Raw genomic sequence first — 24,665 nt, 5'->3', positions numbered from 1 at the left:
ATGTTTCCCTTGATGATCTTTGACATGTTTTTCATGTAAGATAGTCATCTTTGGAAATGTAAATATTTCCAACACATTACATTTAAATACTAATGTTTTCATTCTGCATTATGTGACTATTCTGGTTTGGATCATGTTTGCAGTGTACTACATGTACTGTATATCATTTGGTTTGGAGCAAGTAATCCAGCACACCTGCCGAGTGCTACAGGAAAATCTCACATTTGGAACATGTGAACTGTACTTGTAGTGTGCTCCATATAAATTCCCGAAATTGAGGTGAGTTCATGAAGTAGGCAGCAAAGGGAGTGAAATCCTTCAGATCGCACTTTGGCTCATGGAGATTTTATTTTCTGTCACCCTTAGGTGTTGTGGAAGAATGATCCCTGTGGGGCCTTTGATTGGATGTCTCCCTGGGTCTGACGAGATTACAAACTGCCTGATAAGGAACAGCAGTGCACGTGAAATTTCAAAGCAGACCATTTTGGCTTAGCACTGTGTGGCTGAACTCGTGACTTCCATTTGCAAATCGGTGATGTTTTGTGCATCCCGGGGCAGGTCAGTTATACCTTTCTGAGAATCAGGGGGCCTCTTAGCCTCACCCCACCAAGCAGCAGGGGCGGCTCTCAATGAATGTGACCGAGTGTGATTTGAGGGCCTCAGAAGCCGAGATAATACCCGAGGGCCGATATTTCTTTTTTCTTATGCGGTTCTCTAGAACCAACAATGTCTGTCTGGTGATGTTTCTTCACCGTGCACTTTGAAGGAATCACTTCAGGCGTAATGATGATTATACTTACCGGAGCACCAGGAGCCCCAGGGGGTCCTAAAATAGCTCCACCACTCTGAAAAGACATAATTTTTACTTTATGGCCTTCCATTCCACAATATGGGTCAAACGATTTTTTTTTAACCACAGGCGTAGACTTTTTCTTCGAAAATGATTGATGACATTGCAACAATGAGTAAAGGTTTTTACCTGCAGCTTGTACAGACTGCTCATCCCATTGCCCTCCACATAGGGTACCCCCTAAAACACAACCAGCAGTAAATCACAACACCTTTCATACCACAGAGCTTCCTTATTGTGATTCTTATGCATCAAGAGTTGGGACAGTATGCCCCAGACTGGTATTTACTGCATTGGCTTTGAAAGTTACATGGGAGCGATCAATACCTCATATGGTGATTTGATAATGATGGTGAGATGAATCAGAACAAAAAAAAAGCAAAACTACAACTTTACTTGCCCTCACTTATTCCAAGAAGTGAGAATAACTACGAGGTCTGAGACTGAGGGTACACCCTGCACGACTTACGGACGTATTTCAATACATATCTTGTTTTGTTTTTTTTGTGTGTTTAAGATCAGTGAATATAAGCTGTTCAAATCGAAAGAGAGTTAAGGTGCTCATTTGGAGGCAAGTGGATGCGTGTGCCCTTTTCAGGCCACTGAGCCAATTCTTGTCCTCCCAGAATGCACTTTATGAGGCCAGGGTGTGTGGGGGTGTAAGGCAGGTTCAAGGGGATGCCTGATGAATTATAGATTGGCTTTGGAAGCGCTTACTCACTGGCCTTTTAGAGGAAGCGAACATGGTTCATTGCCAGCAAGTGGGTCATCACAATGTCATCATATTTGTACTTGTTTGTCATTTTTTGTTGTCGTCTTGCACTAAATACTGAAATAAAGCATACTCAAGGTTACTTGGGCATCCAAGACATGTCAAGGGAGTGATGTGTCCTGATGGAAAATTTTGTTGAAATTTGTTGAGCTCTTTCAAATTAACATGAAATAAGAACAAAGAGTACATACATGCTAGAATCAATAATAATCAATATATATATCAAAGTTTGTGATTGTAAAAGGTGGCTTTTACTACCGTTTTGTACATATTATGGGTACAAATTTTATTTTGACTCTATGCCATTTGTCGACTGAATGCAATAACCTTTAAACATCAAACTGCTTGCAAAAATAGTGTATTTGAAGTTGTTGTCATTGTTACATCATTTTATCAATTAATATTCAAGTACCCGCACGCATCATAGTTGGTGCTCACACTCATGTCAGCAAAAGTGACTGAGTGACAACGCCCTGCATCTTCTGGAAAGGTTTGCATCGGTTGACTTGAGGAATAATTGGCTTCAATTTATTCCATACATCCATTTTTCATAGCGCTTATCTTCCCTAGGGTCATGGGAGTGCTGGACTCTATCGCCGCTATCTTTGGGTGAGAGGCGAGGTGCACTCTGAACCAGTCGCCAGCCATTCGCAGGGCACATGTAAACAATCGTTTCCACTCACATTCACACCTACAGGCAATTTATGCTTAATCTTGAATCCATTCAGTTAACCTACCAAGTGTGCTTTTGGGATGTAGGAGGAAACCCATGTACCCAGAGAGAGAAAACCCACGCAGGACGGGGAGAACATGCAAATTCCACACAAGCGAGGATGGATTTGAACCCAGGTCAAAACTGTGAAGCAGATATGCTAACCAGTCATCTAACCCGCTGCCCTCTTCAATTTATTTTTGGAGAAATTCCCAAGCATTTTGGAAAACCAGACTTTTGCTGTTTGGCCATCATTCAGAAAGTTGCCTTGATTGAATAAAACCAAAACATATAGGATCAAACAATTGAAGGATGTGGTGGGATACACTATGGTGCTTTTTTACTCTTTGAAATTTGTCTTTTCATTGTGCAATAATGTGTTTTTATTCAGTGGTTTGTATTATCTGAAATTTACAATTGAAAAAGCAACCTATATTAACCATTAACAGTGAATTCCCATTAATTATAATGTAAAATTCCCACACTTAGCACATTTGTAATTGGCACCCAGAATTTGTTTGTCTGATAACTTACTGGAGATCCTGGAAGGCCTGGTCGACCAGGTGGTCCTTCACTCCCCTGTCATTTAGAAACCAGAAAGATTTCTTACATAAATCTGGTAAAAGAAATAATGTATTTCAATCATTGTTCTAAACCAATTAAACCCATTGACATTAAAATATCCCATAAAATAAACAAAGACAAAAGTGGGGAGTAACACTGAATTTAAAAAAAAAAAAATTTACTCTTTCCCCTTTAGATCCTGTTTGACCCATTGGTCCAGGACGACCCATTAGCCCCTGTAAACAAAACAACAGGAAACTTTTCATTCCACATACACATTTTATCAAGACATTATAACACAACATATTTTTTGACAGCTCCTAATTAGCAAGAGCATCTTACCGGCTCCCCGGTGCGACCTGTCATTCCAGGAAGTCCCGGGACTCCAGGAGGCCCCTGAGATTATGGAGATTATTCACGTACATCAATATCAAACAAAAGTGATGTATTTGCATTTTACATTATTCACAATTATATGCAAAGACGTGGTCAGAATCTGAAGAATCCAAACCAAAATATCATGATCTACTCTGAATTTTGTTTCTTTTTGTCTGTTGGCTCTTCTATGTTTTCCACAGTTATCTACAAATTATGCAGCACACACCTGTTTATTTATTGTTCTTTTGTACTTTTTAAATACCATTTTTCCTACACTGAGTAGCGCTTTAGTAGAGGTTTATGTTCCTTCTCATTGGTAGTGCTTTCTGTTATAAGTTTTTCTTACTTACAAGATTATTGGAATAGAAAGACTAAGTTACTCGTTCAACACTCTGCTTTGGTGTCCAACCATCAACTGAATAATCCGGTCAGAAAATGAATCCCATACAAACTGAGTCATTATGAAAAGGTCTCTTCAGCCAAAGTAATCTGGTTGGGCGCATGCACAGTCCTTGCAGGAGCTTATAGATGTTCTTCAGAGCCTTTCTTTATGTTGGCAACCTCTGGAAATGAGAGGACCATGCACATTACAAGCAAGCCACAATCAGCTATGCCTGCTAGCTCTGACGACGTTCCATCCTGTTTTTTTTTCCTCCCACCGCTCCTCCGCCATGCGAATTAGAAGAGTACTAGGAACTTAAAATTCCACACCCAGCTAGATACTACGGGGTATTAGAAAACTATACCATGTCAGATACTCCAGGGAATGAGGTAATTGTGGATAATTATTTACACCAATTCAACCTTCTGTTAGATGAACAGCCGTTACTCCTGGGACAAAGCTATAATAGCATTTATGATAGGTCTCCCATCTGGTAAAGCTGTGTACAGTGTACTGATATGATAATTTTTGATCACCCACTATAATGTGAGGAGGCCGGTAACAAACTACTAAAGGGTAAATTATCCATTGCATTTTTTTTTTAAAACTTCTGCATTAAGGTGGCCAAGAGCAGATGAGGTCAAGAATGAACTTGCAGCACAAGATGCTGGAGGCTCACATCTCGCGGACTATCTATCTGGACAACTGTGTGATAGAGAGTGACAGAGTGCGGATTCTTCATGCAGCTGTTTCCTGCGGGATCAACTTGCCACCAAAGCACCCTCACTGTGACATCATCAAAACGCTCCGTTGGACGTCGTCGGTGCCAATAAGCCCATGCAGCTCTGTGGGGAGTCAAGGTCTAAGGCTATGCCTGAATGTCTGGTTCGTCCTCAACTACCCACCAGAAGCTCAACAGTTGTTAGTTGCTCTTCAAGTGACCCCTCCGCCAGACAACTTCAACTTTTGGCTGTGGAGAAGATTCCTTTTCTGATGTTGATAGACTCAGGGCTTGACAAGAGTTTTATGGACCCAGATTTGTTGAGTATTATGTCATTGATCAGTTAAAATTACAGAAACCCCAGGAGGTTTATGCTCCGCCAGTTGATTTCCGTAAAACTGACACATTTTCATCATTTCCTTTCTATCAGCTCCTGTTGACCTCAGTGTCACTTGCCTCAAATTACACAATACGCAGCGCAAACGCAAACAGTCTGTTCCAAACCTGGCCTCTCTAGTTGGAGTACATATTGTCATTCATATTGTCTTTGTTCCACTCTTACTTTCTCTTCCTTCACAGGCACAAAATCTGTTGAGTCTGCTGATTTATCAGCTGCCGGAAGTATCATGATTTACATTATGTTTTTTGTAACGATTGGGCTCTATATTTGGTCCTTCGTTGTCCTGATAAATGCTCCATTAATCTGCTCGTGTTGAGTGTTTACCCTCTTTAAAGCTTAACAACTACTCCAAATCAGAAAGAAACATGCTGGAAAAGAACATTTCATCTTCTCTCACTGCGGGTCTTATTTATCCATGATCCTCTCCAGTTAGGATAGGCCTAATTTTTTTCCAGTAAGGATACCAGCTGTTCAAAAAAAATTATTTATCTGAATGAAAGAAATACAAAACCCAAACACAAGATGAACCTTCTACACGAAAGGATACATTTTGCATTGATTTCTGCAGCCTTTCATGAGATGGGTACCTCGTGCCTCTTATAAATCCTGGGTTTACGCCACATAACTGCTATATTTTCATCGAAATGGACTTCCGTAATGCTTATCATTTGGTATACATAAAAAAGTAGATAAAAAGAAAACAGCCTTTACAACACCCTGATGGGGCATTTAAAATATTTAGGGATGCCCTTTGGGCTCTGTAATTTTCCAACATTGAGTAAATGTAATTTTGGATTTCATACCTCGATAACATTAATTATTTTCTCAAGAAACACATTTAACACACAGGCTATGTTTACAATGCCTCCATGAGACATTTGTTTTTGTAAAGGTCATGAAATATTGTTTCGGATGTTGGATGGATGTTTTTGTAAAGGTCAAGAAATGTTGTTTTCATGCCGATCCCCTTTTTTGGTGTTAATTTTGGAGAAGGGTAAACTTAAAACTGATTCAGGCTTTGGTTGATTGGCCCCAGAGACTCAGCATTCAATAGTTTGAAACAGGTGTTTACTTTCGGACCTGCACTAACACATCCAGATTCCAGTTTCCAATAATTTTTCGGAGGTTGATGCCCCCAATTTTTGAGTTTGAGCAGTACTCTCTCAAAGATCCCCTTCTGACAAAGCTGCACTCTTGTTCCTTCGTTTCTCAAGGCCTGAGTGCCACTGAAAGAACTACATTTGCAAAAAAATACTTGCCTGAGTTTCAGCTCTGCGGGAGCTGAGGCACTGTTTGGAGAATTTTACTCAAACTTACACTGTCTGGACAGACCACAAGAACCTTTCCAATGTTCACTCCACCCGGAAAATTAATTCCCGTCAGGCACAGTGAGGTCTATTCTTTGACAGGTTTGATTTCTCACTTACCTACCTGCCCTCTCCAGACTTTATTCTCCACCTTCAGACGACAGAGTGCCAGAGACTATAACAACTATGGCTGAGTTGAAGAAGACAGTTTTGAATGCACTCGTGAAGACTTCGTGGCCTAGTGGCTGCCCTTTTGACTGTACATCACCCGACCTCCGAGGTGAGGTTTTAGATTATGAAGAAATGTTTTTGGTGGTCAACATTTCTTCTAGATGCCAGGCAATTTTTTTCCAGCTTGTTCTTTCTGCACCTGTAACAAGGCTCCTGCTGGCTCCACATCACGTATTTGTTACAGGCCTTCCTCATTTGAGAAGACACAGTTATTCTTATAATCGTGGACTGTTTTTAAAAAAAGGCTCCTTGCTGAAGCTCTCATCACTGATAGAGACTGCCGAGTTCTAATACTTTACATATTTTGGGGTTGTAGCATCCCTTACAATGTGGTCTCAAAAAGAGGACCCCAGTTTGCCTCCACGGTCTGTAATACCCTAGGAGTCTTTGTGAGCCTTTCTTTGGAATACTTTCCTCAGACAAATGGCCACACATAGTAGGCCAACCAATGTCCACTACCCCCATTCGTGGAGAGCTATCTCCAACTAGTAGCATGTCGATTGTCGCTGGACTCCTGCTCCAGACTTTAGACCAGGATAAAAAATGTGGTTATTTTTCCGGGACATCCCTATGACTTCAGAGTCCAGATGCCCATCTGGTTTATTGGTCCATTCAAAATCACATCTATCTGTCCATTGGAAGACTCCAATTTCTGTCTTCCCATAACCTCCATCCAGTTTGATGTTTCAATCCTCATGCCAATCACCACCAGGCACCCGAGATTGCTCTTTTTTCTTTGCCATCTGCCGTGTTCCTAACAAAGTATCATCTCAGAGGGCAAACCATGGGGAATGTTGCCAATGCAGTTTCAAAGAGTTTTTGATATGCTGATCAGACTAAAAAGGTCATCAGATTTGGCATTCAAATATGTGACTGTCAACTTTGTGCCAACTTCTTACACTGTTTTGCACTCACCTCATCGCCCTTATCTCCTGTTGGGCCATAGAAGCCTCTCTCTCCTTTCACTCCCTGTGTGAGTGGGTAGAAACGTTGTTTATATATATATATATATATATATATATATATATGGCATTATAATACAACCAAAAATCTAATCTAAACTTGTCTCACTCAGTTATACCTCACAGAGAGACACTTCTCTTCTGTCTTACTGTGGTGCAACACTGTATCCATAGCAACAACTTTTGCTGCAAGCCCGTATCACAGTAAAAAAGATAATTTTTTCTACAGCTGGCAAGGCTACAAGACATTTTGGAAGTCTAAAGTTACATGCCAGGTAGTGAAAACTTTAAAATTGTCTATATATGTGTGTATGGCCACCTAACCTTTGGGCCTTCTTTCCCAGGATTCCCCATTGGACCTCTGACACCTGGATCCCCCTGTTTAGAAGACACACACACAGACACACAGGCGGGAATATACTGGATAATCTCAAGCAGCCATGTAAATTTTAATTGTTGACTTTTGACAATTTCCTTGGGGGAAATAATGTGCATTATACACCAGAAATTATGGTAAGTTTGCCAATATAGTGAAACCTATATAAAATGGACCCCGATATAACAGACACCAAATAAAACGGCCCGTCGGGACTAAACAATGTGTCCAAAATTAATTTCCACTTGTCACTGAAAATGGCATTGACAAAGTCTGTTAATTCCAGAATTGGCTGCTGTTGTTCACTAGCACTTTGACGTAATGCATCCAAGTCTACATGGTGACCATGTTAAAATCGCGGCAGAGACATGCAGCAATGAGCAATGTGACAATGGTTTTATATATATATATAATATATATATATATATATATATATATATATATATATATATATATAGCACATAGAGCAGAGTGAAAGAGAGAAATAGAGAGAGAGATAGCGAGAGAGAGAGGTAGAGGTAGAGAGCGCTGCATGGCTGCGGTGTTAACTCTGAGGAGTACAAAACACAAGGCTCTGAAGTGTGGGATTACAGAAACCCACTTTTTAGAAACTGGTAGCTCCAGAGAAACTTTGAGAAGCCTCTCCAAAAGTACATCCAAGTGAGGTGAGCATCAGGGCAGCTTTGCAAGCTCGCCCAAGACCCCATCCTAGTTTACAACAATTGAGATTTGTTTTCTAATCCTCATTTTTGCATCATTCTCACCATAACATAAACCCAAAGACAGCAGAGAGTGAGGCATTTTCAGCAAAATGCTTGTTCTTTGTTCAGAATCCCTCAGTGGAATCATCAGGCAGGTAAAAAGACACTTTCTTGGAATCAAATAACTGGGAACTGCTTCTCAAAAAGAACTGGTTATCAATTCTGAACCCTGGACATTGACAAATTTGTCATGAATTGGACTTCATGGGTTTTTATTGACAAACCAATGTGAGTGTACATCCACAATGGAACTCGGGGTTTAATGTTAAGTGACACGATGAGGTCACAAGCGTTTAAACCATCTTAATAATGAGTCACATGTACCTTTTCTCCCACCATGCCGTCGTGTCCAAGCACTCCAGGGGCACCTTTCTCTCCCTTCTGCCCAGTGAGCCCGGAGACTCTCATCTGGCAAACACTGCAGGCGTTCTAGCAGCAGGGGGAGGGTGATGGAGGACGCAAACGTGGTGACACAAATAAGATATAATCAAATCTGAGCCTAACACTGTATTTTCACCCTTTGTTATGTTACATCCCAGGGTGGAGGACAAGACCCTAACTGACACAAAGTGTTCTTTAAATGTCTGCAGAGCAGAAATAACGTGAACCCAACAACAGCATCTCACAGCGAGGTAAGTGGTGAACTATGTCAAACTTAGAGGCTGTGACATTTAGGTGAGACTTTTAAATATCAACTTCCCTGATCCATTCTAAATATATACGGACTGAACCTTGCAGCAGAATCTGGCATATTGCCCCATTACAAGCTGCTCTACGGTTATATTTTAAAATGTAAAATCTGCAAGAAAATCAGTTGATTAAGAAGTAATAGACCGCTGTGAAAATGATCAAATGAAAGGAATCCGGGTTTTTAGGATCAAAGAATGCGTGTAAAGACGAAATGAGCTTTTAGAGAGAATTCAGTTACGCCATAGCAGCAACACAAGACATTTTTTTTTTCTAAAGCTTTTGTTTTTGTCACGTTAGTGCTGGCACCAAAGTTATCAAAATGAAACAAATTGAGTGTTATAAAATGTTATATTTCTGCAAGTAGTTCGTTGATCTGCATTCTGGTAAACTTTTTAAATGTTTTGCTTCAATGTTGACCTGAAACTGCTGTGATGCTTCAAATACTTGTCAGATAATCGCCACACTTTCAATTTTGCTCCCATTTTTTATCATCTCATAAAACTATTAAAGATCTAAGACTTTTTGTATATACACAAAAGGCCTGTATCTGTATCAGTATCAGTATTGTTCACAAATGAGTGTAATTAGTGTTAGTGAGCACGTCTTCTTCGCCAAGATAATCCATCTATGTCACACTCCTCACAGGTGTGGCATGTGGACATGCATGCTCATTAGCCAGACCGCATGATTTTAAGACAGGTGTGCCTTGCGCTATCCACAATAACATGCCACCGTTAAAATGTGCAATTTTACTACACACAATATAAAAATGACAACACTAAAGTGCACCTGTCTTGTCCGTTACATAAGCCTGCCCATACTATAACATAACCCTCCCCCTCCCGGTATGGGTCACTCCATTTACAACGTAGACATCAGCAACGCAATCACCGTCGCGACGCCATAAACGGTGTCTGCCATCTGCACAGAGAAAACCAAGATTTACCCATGAAGAGAAGACATACAGAATGAGATGTCATTGAATGTGAGCATTTTTCTATTAAAGTCCGTTTGCGCTGACAAAATGCAATACAAAATGCTTTCCTGAGACAGTTTCTGGCAATTTGTTCAGAAATTACACTTGTTTTGTTGTTGGGAACTCAAATTGGATGCACTGGCATATTCTGTGAAACACCTTTCATTCATTTAATTCATTCATTTCATAGGCAAGAGCTCTGGTGGGCATTTCAACAGTTAACATCACAATTGCACACCCCCTCAAAACTTTGTGACATTTATGACATTCACTTTGCACAAAAACTGCACATATTAGAGTGACATTTTTTACAGGCATCCCTAAAACCACCCGTGCAATGATCACAGATATGCCGAGATGACGTGAGGTGGATGGATAGCTTGGCAAAGGAGAAGTTCTTACAAACACATTTTGAATGATTTGTGAACAATATTTGAAATAGGCCTTTTGTCTACCTATCTATCTACCATTTTTGTTTAGTGTATCAGTCATTTTCATATAGTAATCTGATCAATAACAGTGAAGATGTTGCCATCTGAGTTTGCCTTTGAAAATCAATCATTTTAATGATATTAATATATACTTTACTGTTATTCTGATTCTATAAAGACAGTTTTGTAATGGGATTAATGAGCCATTACAATCATTTATGTCTACTTGTACATGCCATGTTTGAAAGGTAAATTGTGCAACTCACATGATTTTTATCAAGCTGTTTATGTCTTTACCGTGGTGCACGTTTGTCTTTAGCATAATAAAAAGAAATGTCTTTTAATAGGTCATTTGCTCTTGTCCATATGAACGACCATTACTATGAATGAAACATGAAATCATCAATACCTTTTTGAAAATAAGACTTCAAGTGTGGCTGTTTCAGCATAGGAGACATTCTACCACGTAAAACCAAGGCGGCATAAAAAAAAAAAGCTGAATAGATTTTGCCATTATTGATGAAATTACATGAAAATGACCCATATTGTATGATGAAAACATTCACATAAAGTTGTCTCTTTGAAGGTTACAAATGAGTGGGACTGGAAACAGGGAGAGAGAGAGATACATCGTAAACGGTATTTCTAAATGTATCCCAGACAGCCTGATGGAGGCACTCAAGGGCTTTACGTTGCTCGAGCTGGTCCTTCAAGCCACACATTTGGAGATCAGCATTACAACGAGCCCGTCAAATTAAGATGCTAAAATATGTATTTAGTTTTGGAAAGCTGTAATTATCATTAATTATGAGAGTAAAATACCTTAAGCAAAGCCCCCATATCGCCAACAATTGGTAGTGCAGTCTAGGAAAAAAAAAAAGTTAAAAAAACAACATAAAACATGGTAAACTTCAGGAAAGTACATTTATTATATGACAAACCTATTCATTTGTTTATTTGATGCTGTAAACAGCGGTTAATAGTTTTTGTGGATTTTAGACAAATAAAACCATGAAGACTTCAGAAATCATTCACTTTTACTGGTTGAATCTGCAAGGCTGGAAAAAACACTTGAATAATTATGAGAGAACAAAATCCTCTTGTCCATCTTATCATTTGACTTTTTTTTTATTTGATGTCCATGTATCACAAACATGCAATGGTAAAAAAAAATGTCCATTGTTTGAATTAAAAAGAAAAAAAAGCATCCCTAATAACGACCATCCTGTTGCAGACACCAACTATTTGACAATTATTAGCAAAAACAGCAGGTGTGGAGAGGAAGAAGGGGGCTGTCAATTAGTCATCAACACCAAGACCTTCCTGAAGGTAACTTTAGGCTGTGTGACTTCAAATTACCCCCAAACCAAAGTAGCATTAGTACATTTACCTTCACGGTACAAATGCGCAAAAGAGATTTTCAAACTTACTGGTTCACCTGGAGGTCCAGCTGGGCCAGGGGGGCCCGGGCTGCCAGGAGGGCCCTTTCAGTGAGAGAAAGAAACAAGAAAAGCGAACAGTCCTTCGGGGAATGCAATTAAGCGAACATGCCAAACTGTAATTGTACTTTCACATCTGTCACAGTTGGTGGCAATGTGTGATTGGACCGCCTGCAGTGAGCTGACAGTCTGACTTTTATGGGCACAGCCGGCAGGTGGTGGATGGTGTGATGGGAACAACTCACCAGCCTTCCTGGAGCTCCAGCAGGCCCAGGTGAACCTGGGGCTCCATGAAGACCCTGAAAAAAGAAAAAAAACAGCATTGATGACTTAGCGTGTGGGATAAACTGAACACGTTGATTATGATATACTGTGGGACCTCCAAAATTGAACAAAATCCATTTTGGAGATGGTGTTTTGAATTTGAGTTCAAAAACTGCTTTTCCTTTCCATGATTACTAAAAATTAATTCCACTGTATAATGATTATCATGTGCCTTAGATAGAAATTCGATTTTTAAATAAAATACTGTCATGGATTGACACCCACAGAAAAATATTCTTCAAGTGGGTGGATGGGGTAATTGGTCCTACTGATGATATTTCCTGATCGAAAGTGTTCTTTGGTGGGGAGGGGGGCGGGGGTGGGGGGTTAGGGGTCGGTGTTGTTCGTTTTGCTGGCATAATTGGACTGCAGCCAAGAAGGGCACTTTCTTCGCTCTCTCCCCACACTCCCCCCAAAAAATAGAAAGACAGGTGCTTGAGCACCACTTAGGTGTCTGTGCACGTGCCTGCATGAATTTAGGATATATGCCACAAACCTCAGTTCCTGGCTTTCCTGGAGGTCCCAAGGGGCCCTGAGAAGACATCACGCAGCTTGTTAACACCACCTGGCCTCGAGCACCAGAGAGCCAATAAAGCTATTGTGTTAGACATTTTTTGCTCATATCGATTCTGCCTCCAACAACTCTATATTAAAAGAAATGGAGACAGATGTGCTTGCAATCTTGTCGGCATGGTTGAAATGTGCATTGTGCAAGATATATGACGGAGGGTTGAATGCATGCTACACAGCAGGAAGCGTCTAGCAGTAATGACTGCCAGTTTCAGCAGAAAGTCAATTTACTGAGGGCTGAGCCCCCTTTTCCAGGGCGTAGATGTGAACTTCAGGCAAAGAATGAATATGGAGAACAATCAAATACAGCATCATACTCACAGGCATGCCTGTGATGCTCTCTCCAGGCTCGCCTTTATTACCGTGCTCTCCAGGCAGTCCCGGGATGCCTCGCTCCCCCTGACAAAAGAACAAGGCAGCAGTCAGATGGCTCAATCCGAAGCTCCTGAAGAGCTACCGCTCTGCATGATCATTAAGTATTTAGACTGAACCCAATTTGATTTTTGCTTTCAGTGTTTTTGCCTTTTTCAGTTTGAAGGGGAGGGAACAAGTATTTACAAGGACAGTGGGGTACATGTGTTCCTTGTCTGCTTTAAATAAGGCTTGACATAACATTATTGCCCGTGAAAAAGTCAACACGTCCCCCTCCTGCGTACAACAAAGTCTTTTGGGAAGGATCTTTACAAGGTTTTGGTATTGTGTCTATGGGAAATTGAAAGCATTCATTAAAAATAACATTTGTCAGAGCACAGGTATAAAATGCACTCGTGAGCCGACATTGGCTCACAATGTTTGAGTTGGGTTTGGGAGGCTGGTAGAGATTTGCCTCTGAAAAAAAAAAAAAGTTCAAATTGATACATACTATATGAGCCAACTGTGGACTGTGCACCTTTAGCCCATCGACGAGGACTCTGAGTAATTTAGCGTCCTCGATGAACCTCCCAAGAGTGTTTTTGGAATGTGGGAGGAAACTGGAGAACCCAGAGAAAACCCGTACAGGGATGGGGAGAACATGTAAACTCCTCACAGTCGAGGCCCAATTTGAGCCCAGGTCCTCAGAACTGTGAGGCAGGCTTGGTAATCGGTCACTCATTCACATAAATATTCTTGACTCAGATATGAATTGTTGCAACAATAAATCAGTTGTTATAAGTACAATGGAATTTTGGAGCATTTTAAAAACAGATAATACAATTTGTTTTGTGAACAAATTTTCTTGGAGTTTACTTTACAAATTAAATACAGATCATGAAGACCTTGATTTAGAGCACCGGTGCTTTACCTTGGGGCCACGAGAACCTCTGGACATAGACAGCCCGTCACCCTACATGACAAAGTGATAAGTAAATCAGAAAAAAAAGATGTTAGAACAGAATAAGTACAACTCTACAGCTCAGTCTGAAAAGTGCGACAAGTTCATGTTCATTCCTCCTTGGGGTGGTGACAAAAGTGTAGCCCCACCCCCCAAAAACAAAAAGATCTATTATCATTCATTAACTTTACAGCACATAGATGACATTGATTACCGTGGTTAACAAGCCCCACAATCCATGTTGTATATTAAAGGTAGTAGATTGGGACTAACAATGATGCCATTTCCAGGAGAACTTCATCATTACATCCAATTATAAAAGTGAGCAAAGAAATACAGACCTTCATTATTCATTTACCGGCAAAAATCAATTGAGCGACAGTTATTTGAAGAGCCCTCCCTCATTAAAGACACCCATTGAGTTGGTTTTATTACTTTTATTGTCGTCTTAAATAACAAAGACCATAAAATGTAGGGAAAATGTCTATGTTCCCTCAGAGACACTTACCAGCAAAGCCATTCGTGAAAGGACCGCCGTCCCTACGATGCTATCTGACTTTGTACACATATCACGTTAGAGAACATGTAAGAGGTATAAACACTTCAGACTGCACTATTTCCTTCCCCTATTTCTCTGCTTGATGAGGTTGCCTCAGGTGGAGTGTTGCTCCCGAGAAAACAAACAAGATTCTTCAAAGCTATGAAGTCGGTGGAGGACCGTACATGAATCACTTGTTTGATGACGCTATAATGAACATTTTTCGGTAAAGTACATATATGAATAGACAAATCAATAAAACGCAATCCTTCAACAGCCGTTATCTCCATAATCGTAGGAGAAATGATAACCCAGGTTAGGTTGTCCAATGCTGGATTACTTAACGGCTTGTGTCATCATCATAGCATGGCGTCTGTGAATATGATGGATGGCCGAGTTTGGTTCACAGGCTTTATTTTTAAGTCTTTATCAAACATACATGTATAGTGAAAACAGGGAGCAGTTGGAGGAACAATGAGAAAGATGGAGGCACGCACTGGAAAGGAGAGGAATGACGATTAGCCGAAGTAAAACAGAATATATGTGTGTGAATGAGAGGGGTGGAGAGAAAAGAGTAAGGCTCCAGGGAGAAGAGATAGCAAGGGTGGATGACTTCAAATACTCGGGGTCAACAATACAGAGCAATGGAGAGTGTGGTAAGGAAGTGAAGAAACGGGTCCTAGCGGGGTGGAACGGTTGGCGGAAGGTGTCTGGTCTTCTATACGACAGAAGAGTCTATGATGAAGGGCAAATTTTATAAAACAGTGGTGAGGCTGGCCATGATGTACGGATTAGAGACGGTGGCACTGAAGAAACAACAGGAAGCAGAACCGAAGGTAGCAGAAATGAAGATGCTGAGGTTCTCGCTTGGAGTGAACAGGTTGGATAGGATTAGAAATTAGCTCATTAGAGGGACAGACAAAGTTGGATGTTTTGGAGACAAGGTTAGAGACAGCAGACTCAGATCGTTTGGACATGTTCAGAGACGAGAGAGTGAGTATATTGCTAGAAAGGTGGTGAGGATGGAGCTGCCAGGTAAAAGAGTGAGAGGAAGACCAAAGAAAAGGTTGATGGATGTTGTGAGGGAGGACATGAGGACAGTGGGTGTTAGAGAAGAAGATGCACGATATAGGCTTAGATGGAAAAAGATGACACGCTGTGGCACCCCCTAACGGGACAAGCCGAAAGGAAAAGAAGAAGAAGAAGAAGATCAAACAAGGCATCCTAAAGGTCAGGTAAACATGAATACACACCACATATCCAGGCTCTCCGGGCTCGCCCTTTGGTCCTGGAGGTCCCTGAATCCCCATCACTTCTCCCAAGTCGCCCTATGGAAAGATTCCCGAGTCAACCCTCATGAAATGACTTATGCACAATGTCATTTTATTGTGATCATTTTTGGAGAGCAGCGTTTGTAGAATTCTTCACAAAACCATCAAATGACAACTTTTTTTTGAAAGTTGCTGTCCACATGACAAACAATATTTTTGTTGCTTGTCTGAAGTAATTTAATGCAGTCCTTTCACGGATGTAACTAAACCTCGTGATGATTACAGCTTGTTTTCTTTTTCTTAAAAGTCAGAGGGACAGCTGACAAATGTAATGAAGGCAAGAAAGACGTAGCGACATAGTGAAAGGTTTACAGTTAACAGTATGACAGAGCTATGTAGAAGTGAGATTAAGTCTACTGTAAGTCAACTTAGTTTTAATTGATCATATTATTTCAATCATAAGCTGTTTTTTTTCCAGTGAAGCTAAAGGAAAATGGCTGAGGCATGAACAGAACAATCTCTAGAAAGTCATGTGAATTGTACTCAAAATTGAAATTCTCAGGGAAAATCTACTGGGTGTACCCTAATTTGACAAAGTCACGCTTGTTGCATGTCACAAAAATTACATGACTGGGTGGGAAAAGACCTCGAGTGACTCACATAGGTGAAATTAATTCCAAGATAAACTCCACATGGTTGTGCATCAATATGAAAGAATGGAAGTATTTAAGTGACCAAAAGAGGGTTCAGTTTTAGGGGAAGCCTTGCTCGTGTAGATCTAAAGACTTGTGCAGCCTTACAAGGAGACACTTTATTGTTAGTTTTGGTAAGCACACTTAATATTCGCTCTGCAGCCACATAATTTAATGGCTTTATGCACAGTATATTTGCTTTTCATCCAAATCTACTCTTGAAATTAATGTTTGTTTTTGCTGTGACTCTCATATGAATACATAATCAGACCTGTCTCTGGCATTACTTTGCATTAGCGAAGGTGACAAAACGAAGGGTTCTCAATCTGAGAGGACATAGAAAGCTTAAAGCACTTGGAATTAGATTTATTTCTCTGCCCTGGAGTTTGACAGAATGACTCTGGCGGGAGGGGAGTCGCGTGTAAAGCGTCATTTATTTTGACAAGTGACACAGCTCATCAAACTCGTGTGTCAAAGCGCAAGCTTTTGCACTTCGTCACTTGCAGTCAAGTGTTTGGAACAAGTCCTGCCGCAAAAGGATTTTGCGTAAAATAGTCGGGTAGTCAAGGGCATAAAAAACAGGGGGAAGCAGTTCTGGCGTGAGTGACGATGTCATGAATGCTTTGCAAGGTGAGTCATCAGGAAGGTGTTGTATTCTTGAATGTGGATTATCTTTGTACTGAGTCTTGTGTATGTCAATGTCTGATAATCAAAACACATTCTTTTCTCTTCTTTGAGGTGAAAGCTTGATTTGAAGTTTTCTTACTTTCTCTCCTTTTCGGCCATCTCTCCCAGGCACCCCTGGTGAGCCCTGTTAACAGGAGTGGGGACAAATAAGAAGTCTATCAGGAAAGCTTCATCTCACAGCCAGCCTCCGCCTCACTGCTGCAGCAGACTGTCGAGTTCCAACATAATTTCCTTTAGACAGCATTTAGAAAACGTCTCTTTTTCTCCTCTCTGCTTTTCAAGAAAGACAGATGCTCATTATCAAAGCAGGTGCAGCAAACAAATTGAACTTCTGTTCTTTGGCAAAAAATTACAGGAATTTTCATTTCCCCCTAATTCATTATTAAATTTGCTGACTGACTGCATTTGAAAAAAAAAAGAAGAGAGACTAGACTTGTCTCTCTGACATCTTGCTAATCACAGTATTCATCAGTTGATTTCGGGCTCAGTCTGGCAGACTGCGTTGGGAAGTAGAGGATAAGCCAAGGTGACGGAGAAGGCGATGGGGCTTGACATGAAGTCTGCTGAAGGTCTACTTACTGGTTCTCCGGGGAGGCCGGGAAGTCCAGTTGGTCCAGACGGGCCTTGCTTTCCCTGACAGAAGAAAATGTAATTAAGAAACAAAAAATGTTCCTGTCTTCATTTTGTTGTAACTGGTAGTAGCAGTAGGCATACAGTGTGCCTTTGAAAGAATAAAACCAATCAGTGTTAAGACCTTTTCCATAGGCTAAGAATAGGATCCGTTCTGTTATTCAAGTTGAGCTTGTCGTGAATGCATTTTCCCTTTCAACTCACGATCAATCGTCTTTGCCAACAAGCACTCAGCATAGTAAAGAACTGCTTGAAATTCTCAGAGTACCTCATTTAATCTACAGTATGAAATGTGGTCCAGGTTCACTTTATTTTCCATTTATCAACTGAGGCCCCATCAGATCTGAAGTGGACCAGAAAGCGAACCAGAAAGAGAACTGAATTCTCTTTCAAATGAACATACAAGTATGAAAAAAATATATAAATGCTGCAAGTGAATTAACAATTTGACCATAGAGAGCTCTATTTTTTTAAATCCAGGGACATGACTGGTGGATGTCAGGCGTAAAACATTCATGAACATGTGACTAGCTGGCATCACAGCTTTTCAATCATTGCAAGCATCAATTAATTTAGGTAATTATTATCATAATTATTGTTGTTATGATCATTCTTGAAGCACGTGTGCCAACCAGTCGGCTAGTCAAACAAAAAATCCCTTTATTTAAAATGAATCCAAAACAATATCCAACAGTGCTTACCCAAACTCCCTTCTCTCCCTTCTGCATAGTTATCGTTTCATCCTTCAACACATGAAAAAAATAAAGCAGCTCAAAATGTGACTCAGCAAGAAATACGGTTCTATTGTATGTGCAAATCATCCGTGATTCATGATACAATGGAGCTGCTTACAGTTCCAGAGAGGTGCTTTAATCCATGAGCTGTCATCACCTAGAAAATAAAATGCACAGTCATCTTTAAAGAACCTGTCTCTGATCTTACAGTGCATATGAAATAAGTTCAAGTTATTTTATGCATACATTAGGAATACAGTCCCTGTTTTACACCATTATACACAATAATTTTTTTCAGTGTTAATCAAAAGTTACCATACATGTAAATAAAATGTGCTTGATCAGGGGGGTCATGTTATGGCTATTAAGCATACTTTCATAATCTTTTTCAGAGCTCCTTCCACAATATTTAAAATGTTTCATGAGGTGGCCTCCGAACTCTGCATAATTGCCAGGTTTCCGTGCATGACATGTAAACATATATTTTTTTTTATGTGTTTATTTTCGTACTGTAAAGAGGGAACATTTGTTAGGTCAGGTTTTTCCAAATCCTAGTCAAGTTGGATGTTTTTAGCCTCGTCCTAAAATTGTTGACTAGAATATGTCTGGAGTCAAGTCATCTGAGTCGAGCCCCCACCTCTGACTTTTAAATATAATTACAGCTGTGAAACAGTATTGTGATTTGAGACGATGAAGGATGTTCAGATTTAACATATAAAATACACACAAGCTAGGAGTTGATAGGTAGTTTAGTTTTCTTAGTTCGTCTAAAATTCTTGTCACGCATTTTTGATCCTCACCTGCACAACCTTCCTCCAAACAATTTAATAGCACTGTCAACCAGAAGGATAAACGTTGTATTGGTCAATGACAAGTTTTTGTTGTGTTTGTTGTTTTCATCACTGCACGCAAAATTCCATCTGACACATTGATTGATTCAGTGTGTAGGATAATTACCAAATAAAAATATGCCCAAGTGAATTACATGTGACATTATACATGTTACATTAGGTGTGACATTGTATGAAATTTATTTTCACACACATCATAAATTAGACCAGGAAAAGTATTCATTAAATTGTATTTTAAGAACATCACATTTCATAATTATGATTCCCACTCTGAAAAAACTTTATTTGCTAGAAATACAGATTTAACAAAATGTTAGATTAATCAGGTTTAGGATGAATCATGTACTGGACATTTATTCTAATGGCAGTTTTGAGTCTGTGCATTAATTTCATGGCAGATAAAACCAAACAAAACCCTCTGTCCTCCTCTCTCTCACGTTTTCCTCCCACGCTATGTGATATAAGAAGCAGCTCAATGTTCAGCGGTTTAAGCATTCTAATTAATGGAGTGAGATACTGTAGAAAGCAATCAAAAGCAGCATCCACGAGGAAATGCAAGCCACCTTCACATATTTAAGTTGTACAACTTTCTTTGCCTTTGTTTAGCAGCCCATGTGTAGGTGCATCTGGGCAATATATGCTTAGGAGCCTTTCGCAACAATTAAGTTAATGTCTAACATGAGATGTTTTTTTTGTCATCTAGAGTAATGGTAACCTTAAATCAGATCCTCAAAGGGCCATCTACATCATCCATTTTCAAGACAAGATGCAGTCATTTGTCTTGTTTTCCGACTTCAGGCACTGATCAACGTCTCACGGCCATCAACATGCAGCCTCATTGTCAATTTCAAACATGAGCGGTGAACTCTGGCATGGCACAATTTACTCAACAGAGCTTAGTATGCCAGCTTTAGTAGAACCCATTACAAAGCTCCACTCTAAAGTGAGGCTGGCAGCTGTAAAAGCAGGAATATCTCCAACCTCAAAAGCCTGTTTTGCCACGTTAAAGCCAACGGGAAGAATGTTGCAGCATGCGGCGGTAAAACCGCCGCACCTCCCTGCCACTAATACAAAGGAGCCCGAGGTTTATGGCGGGAGGGTAATGATCTGAACCCCTGCTTCTGCTGTGTAAGGGAAATCGATGCTTAACTGCCAAAATTATCTGCCACAAGAAGGCAGACAGCGCATACAGAGACTGGTACTAAATGTTCAAATGGCTCCATTTATCAAATGACTAATGTTTTCTTCTGCTGTGTGTGCCACTGTATACGTCTGCAATGTCCTGTGTGGTCAACAGCTCACCACACAAGGATGAACAAAATGGAGCCTTTAGGTTTTGATTTAAACGAACAATTTCCTCCCCATTGAAGTGAAATTTTAAGTAAAGAGACAACTGCAAAGGAAGTCCTCAATGGTTTGGACAGGTGTGCTGTCTATTTCGATGTGGTTCTGAATCTTGAAATTCAGACAAACAATAATAAAACCCACCTTACTTAGCTTTTATTTAGCTTTTAAAATGCCACCTTTCTGCCAATAGCAATGAAAGAGAAATCTGTCATTGGTACATCCTTAGAAAAAACATTTAGGACTCTTTCGTAACAGCTCATTCTGATTTGTGGGCTTTATTATTTTTAAACACACCACTTTTTTGATATCAGGGGTAATGCTTCTTCTAGGTCGAATACAGTTCATTAACTGATTTTTGACTTGCATTGTGCTTGGAATCTTCAAACATCAAAGCAATGTATTCATTCATTCATGCAACACCACCCATTCTGCACAACCTTTGGCGAAGAAAGAAATCTGGTTTTCTTTCCACCACTGCTTAAAATGTACGTCAGAGGGGGAAGAAAAAAACTCACACTTTGAAAAGTAATTTTGCAAATTAACTACATATGTGAAGATATAACGGCGTTCAAAAACAAAATTTCATGACACCCTGATGACAGATCAATGTGTGGAAGTGTGAGCTCGGTTAATAGCCAGCTGGACTGCTTGGATTCTGAAATCGATGATGCTGGGAATGAACATTAAAAAGATTCAGTATTCCTCTTTGCTTAAACCAAAATACACAACAAGCTAAACACTCCTGTGTGGCAAGGCCTATTAATTCAGAAAAAGATGATACAATCAAAAGTAACTTGGCTCTTTGTGTTATGCAACAGGATGCTAATGTAGTTGATTGCTGCAGACTCGCCGTTTGACACCTGCATACTTGCACATTTCTTTTCCAACTTTTTTCAATTTTTTAAAATCTTTTTTTAATCTTTAAGGGGAACCCGTACCCCCCCCCCTCTCTCTCTCACACACACACACACCACACACACACACACACCACACACACACACCACACACACACACACTCTCTTTCTCTAATTGCAATTATAATGGGTGTCAATTATACACAGACTTTCACGACTGGTGGCCCAGCTCAGTCCCTACCCCCATCGAGTAGCATGGGTACAATGTATATGATGACTAACAAAGACTTAAAACGGATTACAAACACACAATATTCTTCGTATACTTACAGGACCAGGTGGACCGGGGGGTCCAGCATCACCCTTAAAGAAAGAAACATAATCATGACTATAACGTTTTTCGAGTATAGGTTAGTGAATAAAGCCGTATGTCTCACCCATACTTTTTTTTTCTAGCACTCCGCACCGCAATTTTTGGTTCTTGACTAACCTTTTTTTCAGGGGGTCATAGACTTGCATCTGCAAGTGTTCTCTAACCCATGTTTTATCGCAATCTATGTTCAGCAATGATAGCAGAAAGACAGGTAAGGGCATCAGTAGACTCACGACTGAAAGTTCCAAGGAACCACTTTTGTCATTTTAATAACTTTTGACATCAATATTTTACTCCTTTCAAAGGCAACATGTTACCAATGACCTCACAGAGATACGTACATCACTGTCGTTTAAAGAAACATCTCGGGCGGCACAGCGAAATGGAAAATAAAGTGGAAGTCAAGTGACATGATGCGAGTGGCACAAAAACACTCATCAATAGTCATCATGTCATACACACAGTAGTTATTGCGGCATTTTTAAACCACATACAACCTTTTGTAATGGGTGCGTTGGGAGCTCTAGCGTGTCGTGATGCATTACTGTTGGGAGCCTGCTTTGTCCCATTCATCATTTATAAGCTATTACGTTCATGCTTCCACAACACTAAGACAACACAGCAACAATCTATCTATATACACCGTAGACATCATATAAATAACTCAAAAACACACAGAGAATTCATTCCCCAGCCCAGCTACCACAATCTTCTAAATTTAAAGTGTGAAGACAGCAAAACTTTACAGGCTTTTAAAGCACATTTGGATTGGGATCAAATGCAAATGACAGAGTGGAAGCCAATTTTTGAAGAATGATGAAAGCCAGGGAACATAAAGACGAATGGGACATCCCAGAAAAAGTAACATGAAAAATGATACTGTATTTCATTCTTGTTTTACCTTCCAACAGTCTATTAAAATTATTTTTATTATAGTGGACCACTAAGATGGATTCTCATTCTATTGTTGCATTGTTATTAAATACTACATTTTTTCATTTACATTTTTCCTATTACAGTGTTATAGTAGTCGTAGTATATAACAGCCCAGCTTAGAAGTAGTAATAGGCATACTGTATCACAATAAAGTGATGATCATTTTTATGTTTGTAAAGGTAGAATTTCAATAATACTCTGCATTGGTTGTCTGTATTTAATGTTGTGTCTGCTCAGTGTACTTTTGTGAACAATCATAAATGTTTAAGGTGCAGACTCGGTTGGAAAAATTGCATTCTGGAAAACATGTTTGCATTGCAGCACATGGGACTGACCTATGCACGCTTGACTACAAACCTCCGCAATATGTTTATGAGCAACAAAAAAGTACAAGTTGCCTGCTGCGAGGTTGTGTTGTGTTCTCACGCCGAGAGGAAAAAAATACAACAGAGCTGCCAATTCATTAGCGGTTGATGAATGACATTCAGATATCCTTGCAGTCCAAACAGACCAATAATAACTCACACACTCGCAGGCACAGTGACAGCAGACACAAACAGAGATCGGCGTCATGTATTGGCACTTGACATTGACTCACTTTCTGTCCTTTCAACCCTTCGGCACCCTTAGCACCTGGTTGACCCTGCGGGAGTAGGCCTTGGTAAATGACTCTATAGCACAGCAGCATGGAAAGTGTCACCGTGGGAGAACACCTACAAGGTCTCCTCTGTCTCCTTTTGCCCCCTTTTCTTGAGGGACACCAGCTTCGCCCTTCTCCCCCTGCACGTGAACAGAGCAGATCATTCTTGTTCACTGACTAGCAAAGCAGGGGCACAAAGATATGAAAAATAACATAAGGCATCGACAGATGTTGTGAATAACTTAAAAAAAAAAACAGAAATATGTGAATCCAAATCCAGTTGAATTTTCATGATAAAAAAAAATTGTGAGTGTCAAAGATGGTGGAAAACATAAGCCCTGTTGCAATGCAGCACTTTTTTTTTCAATGTTCTATTCCACTGTCTTCCAATAGATGGCACTTAATGATTGCTGGTGAGTTGTCCTTGGTGCATTTTAATAGGATTTATTCCTATCACTTATGTGGGAAAATGTCAAAGAATACACCAAGTGTACCTTCACATTGGCCATGACATACAGGGAATGATAAGTAAGACACTGTATATCTGTGATAGAAATCTAAACAGGGAAAACTTTTTCTTCGTTTGGGGACTTGCCAGAACTCTCATCTTACTTTTATGTATTTTACAAAACTTTTGACCTTGTATTGTGTAACTTGCAAACACCCTCGGATAACATAGATTCATCACCAACTATTTTTTTTGTCATTCAAGAAACATTTCAGATGCTACAAAGTGTGTCTACCAAAATGAAACTACAACAACATTGGATGGGGGTTATAACATATTTCCACTCTCCGTAGTCCCACCTGGGCAAACAAATTACGCTTCAACCCTTCCCCAGTTACTTTGACAACAGCCGCCGTGATAGCATTCATTTAATGAGCTATAGCCTCCGTTTCTTCAGTTTTTATTAGATCAGAGACTGTTCCTGTATATGAACAGATGGAATGTCA

The 24,665-nt window shown here is 40.0% G+C and overlaps 1 protein-coding gene and 1 long non-coding RNA gene across 3 annotated transcripts in view; one reads left to right on the top strand and one right to left on the bottom strand.

Moving 5' to 3' along the window:
- LOC133509779 (collagen alpha-1(XIX) chain) overlaps positions 1-24,665 on the bottom strand; it is a 106,336-nt gene that overhangs the window by 20,827 nt on the left and 60,844 nt on the right. For both annotated transcript variants that reach the window (XM_061837128.1, XM_061837129.1), the window contains exons 18-39: positions 23,789-23,851; positions 23,670-23,714; positions 22,093-22,125; positions 18,829-18,867; positions 18,678-18,719; positions 17,926-17,979; positions 17,426-17,470; positions 15,950-16,024; positions 14,129-14,170; positions 13,168-13,245; positions 12,773-12,808; positions 12,198-12,251; positions 11,944-11,997; positions 11,336-11,377; positions 8,741-8,845; positions 7,604-7,657; positions 7,233-7,286; positions 3,241-3,294; positions 3,081-3,134; positions 2,869-2,913; positions 980-1,030; positions 801-845 (exon numbers count right to left, since the gene is read on the bottom strand). In XM_061837128.1, coding sequence (XP_061693112.1) covers positions 801-845; positions 980-1,030; positions 2,869-2,913; positions 3,081-3,134; positions 3,241-3,294; positions 7,233-7,286; positions 7,604-7,657; positions 8,741-8,845; positions 11,336-11,377; positions 11,944-11,997; positions 12,198-12,251; positions 12,773-12,808; positions 13,168-13,245; positions 14,129-14,170; positions 15,950-16,024; positions 17,426-17,470; positions 17,926-17,979; positions 18,678-18,719; positions 18,829-18,867; positions 22,093-22,125; positions 23,670-23,714; positions 23,789-23,851 — 1,164 coding nt within the window. The remainder of the gene's footprint in view (positions 1-800; positions 846-979; positions 1,031-2,868; positions 2,914-3,080; positions 3,135-3,240; positions 3,295-7,232; positions 7,287-7,603; positions 7,658-8,740; positions 8,846-11,335; positions 11,378-11,943; positions 11,998-12,197; positions 12,252-12,772; positions 12,809-13,167; positions 13,246-14,128; positions 14,171-15,949; positions 16,025-17,425; positions 17,471-17,925; positions 17,980-18,677; positions 18,720-18,828; positions 18,868-22,092; positions 22,126-23,669; positions 23,715-23,788; positions 23,852-24,665) is intronic.
- On the top strand, positions 146-2,284 carry LOC133509780 (uncharacterized). Its single transcript, XR_009797445.1, has 3 exons — positions 146-279; positions 367-558; positions 2,193-2,284. It is a non-coding gene; the product is annotated as an uncharacterized LOC133509780 (long non-coding RNA).

Source organism: Syngnathoides biaculeatus, chromosome 12 (assembly GCF_019802595.1).
Source record: "Syngnathoides biaculeatus isolate LvHL_M chromosome 12, ASM1980259v1, whole genome shotgun sequence".
Classification (NCBI taxonomy): Eukaryota; Metazoa; Chordata; class Actinopteri; order Syngnathiformes; family Syngnathidae; genus Syngnathoides; species Syngnathoides biaculeatus.
This window is presented reverse-complemented; position numbering and strand designations above follow the sequence as displayed.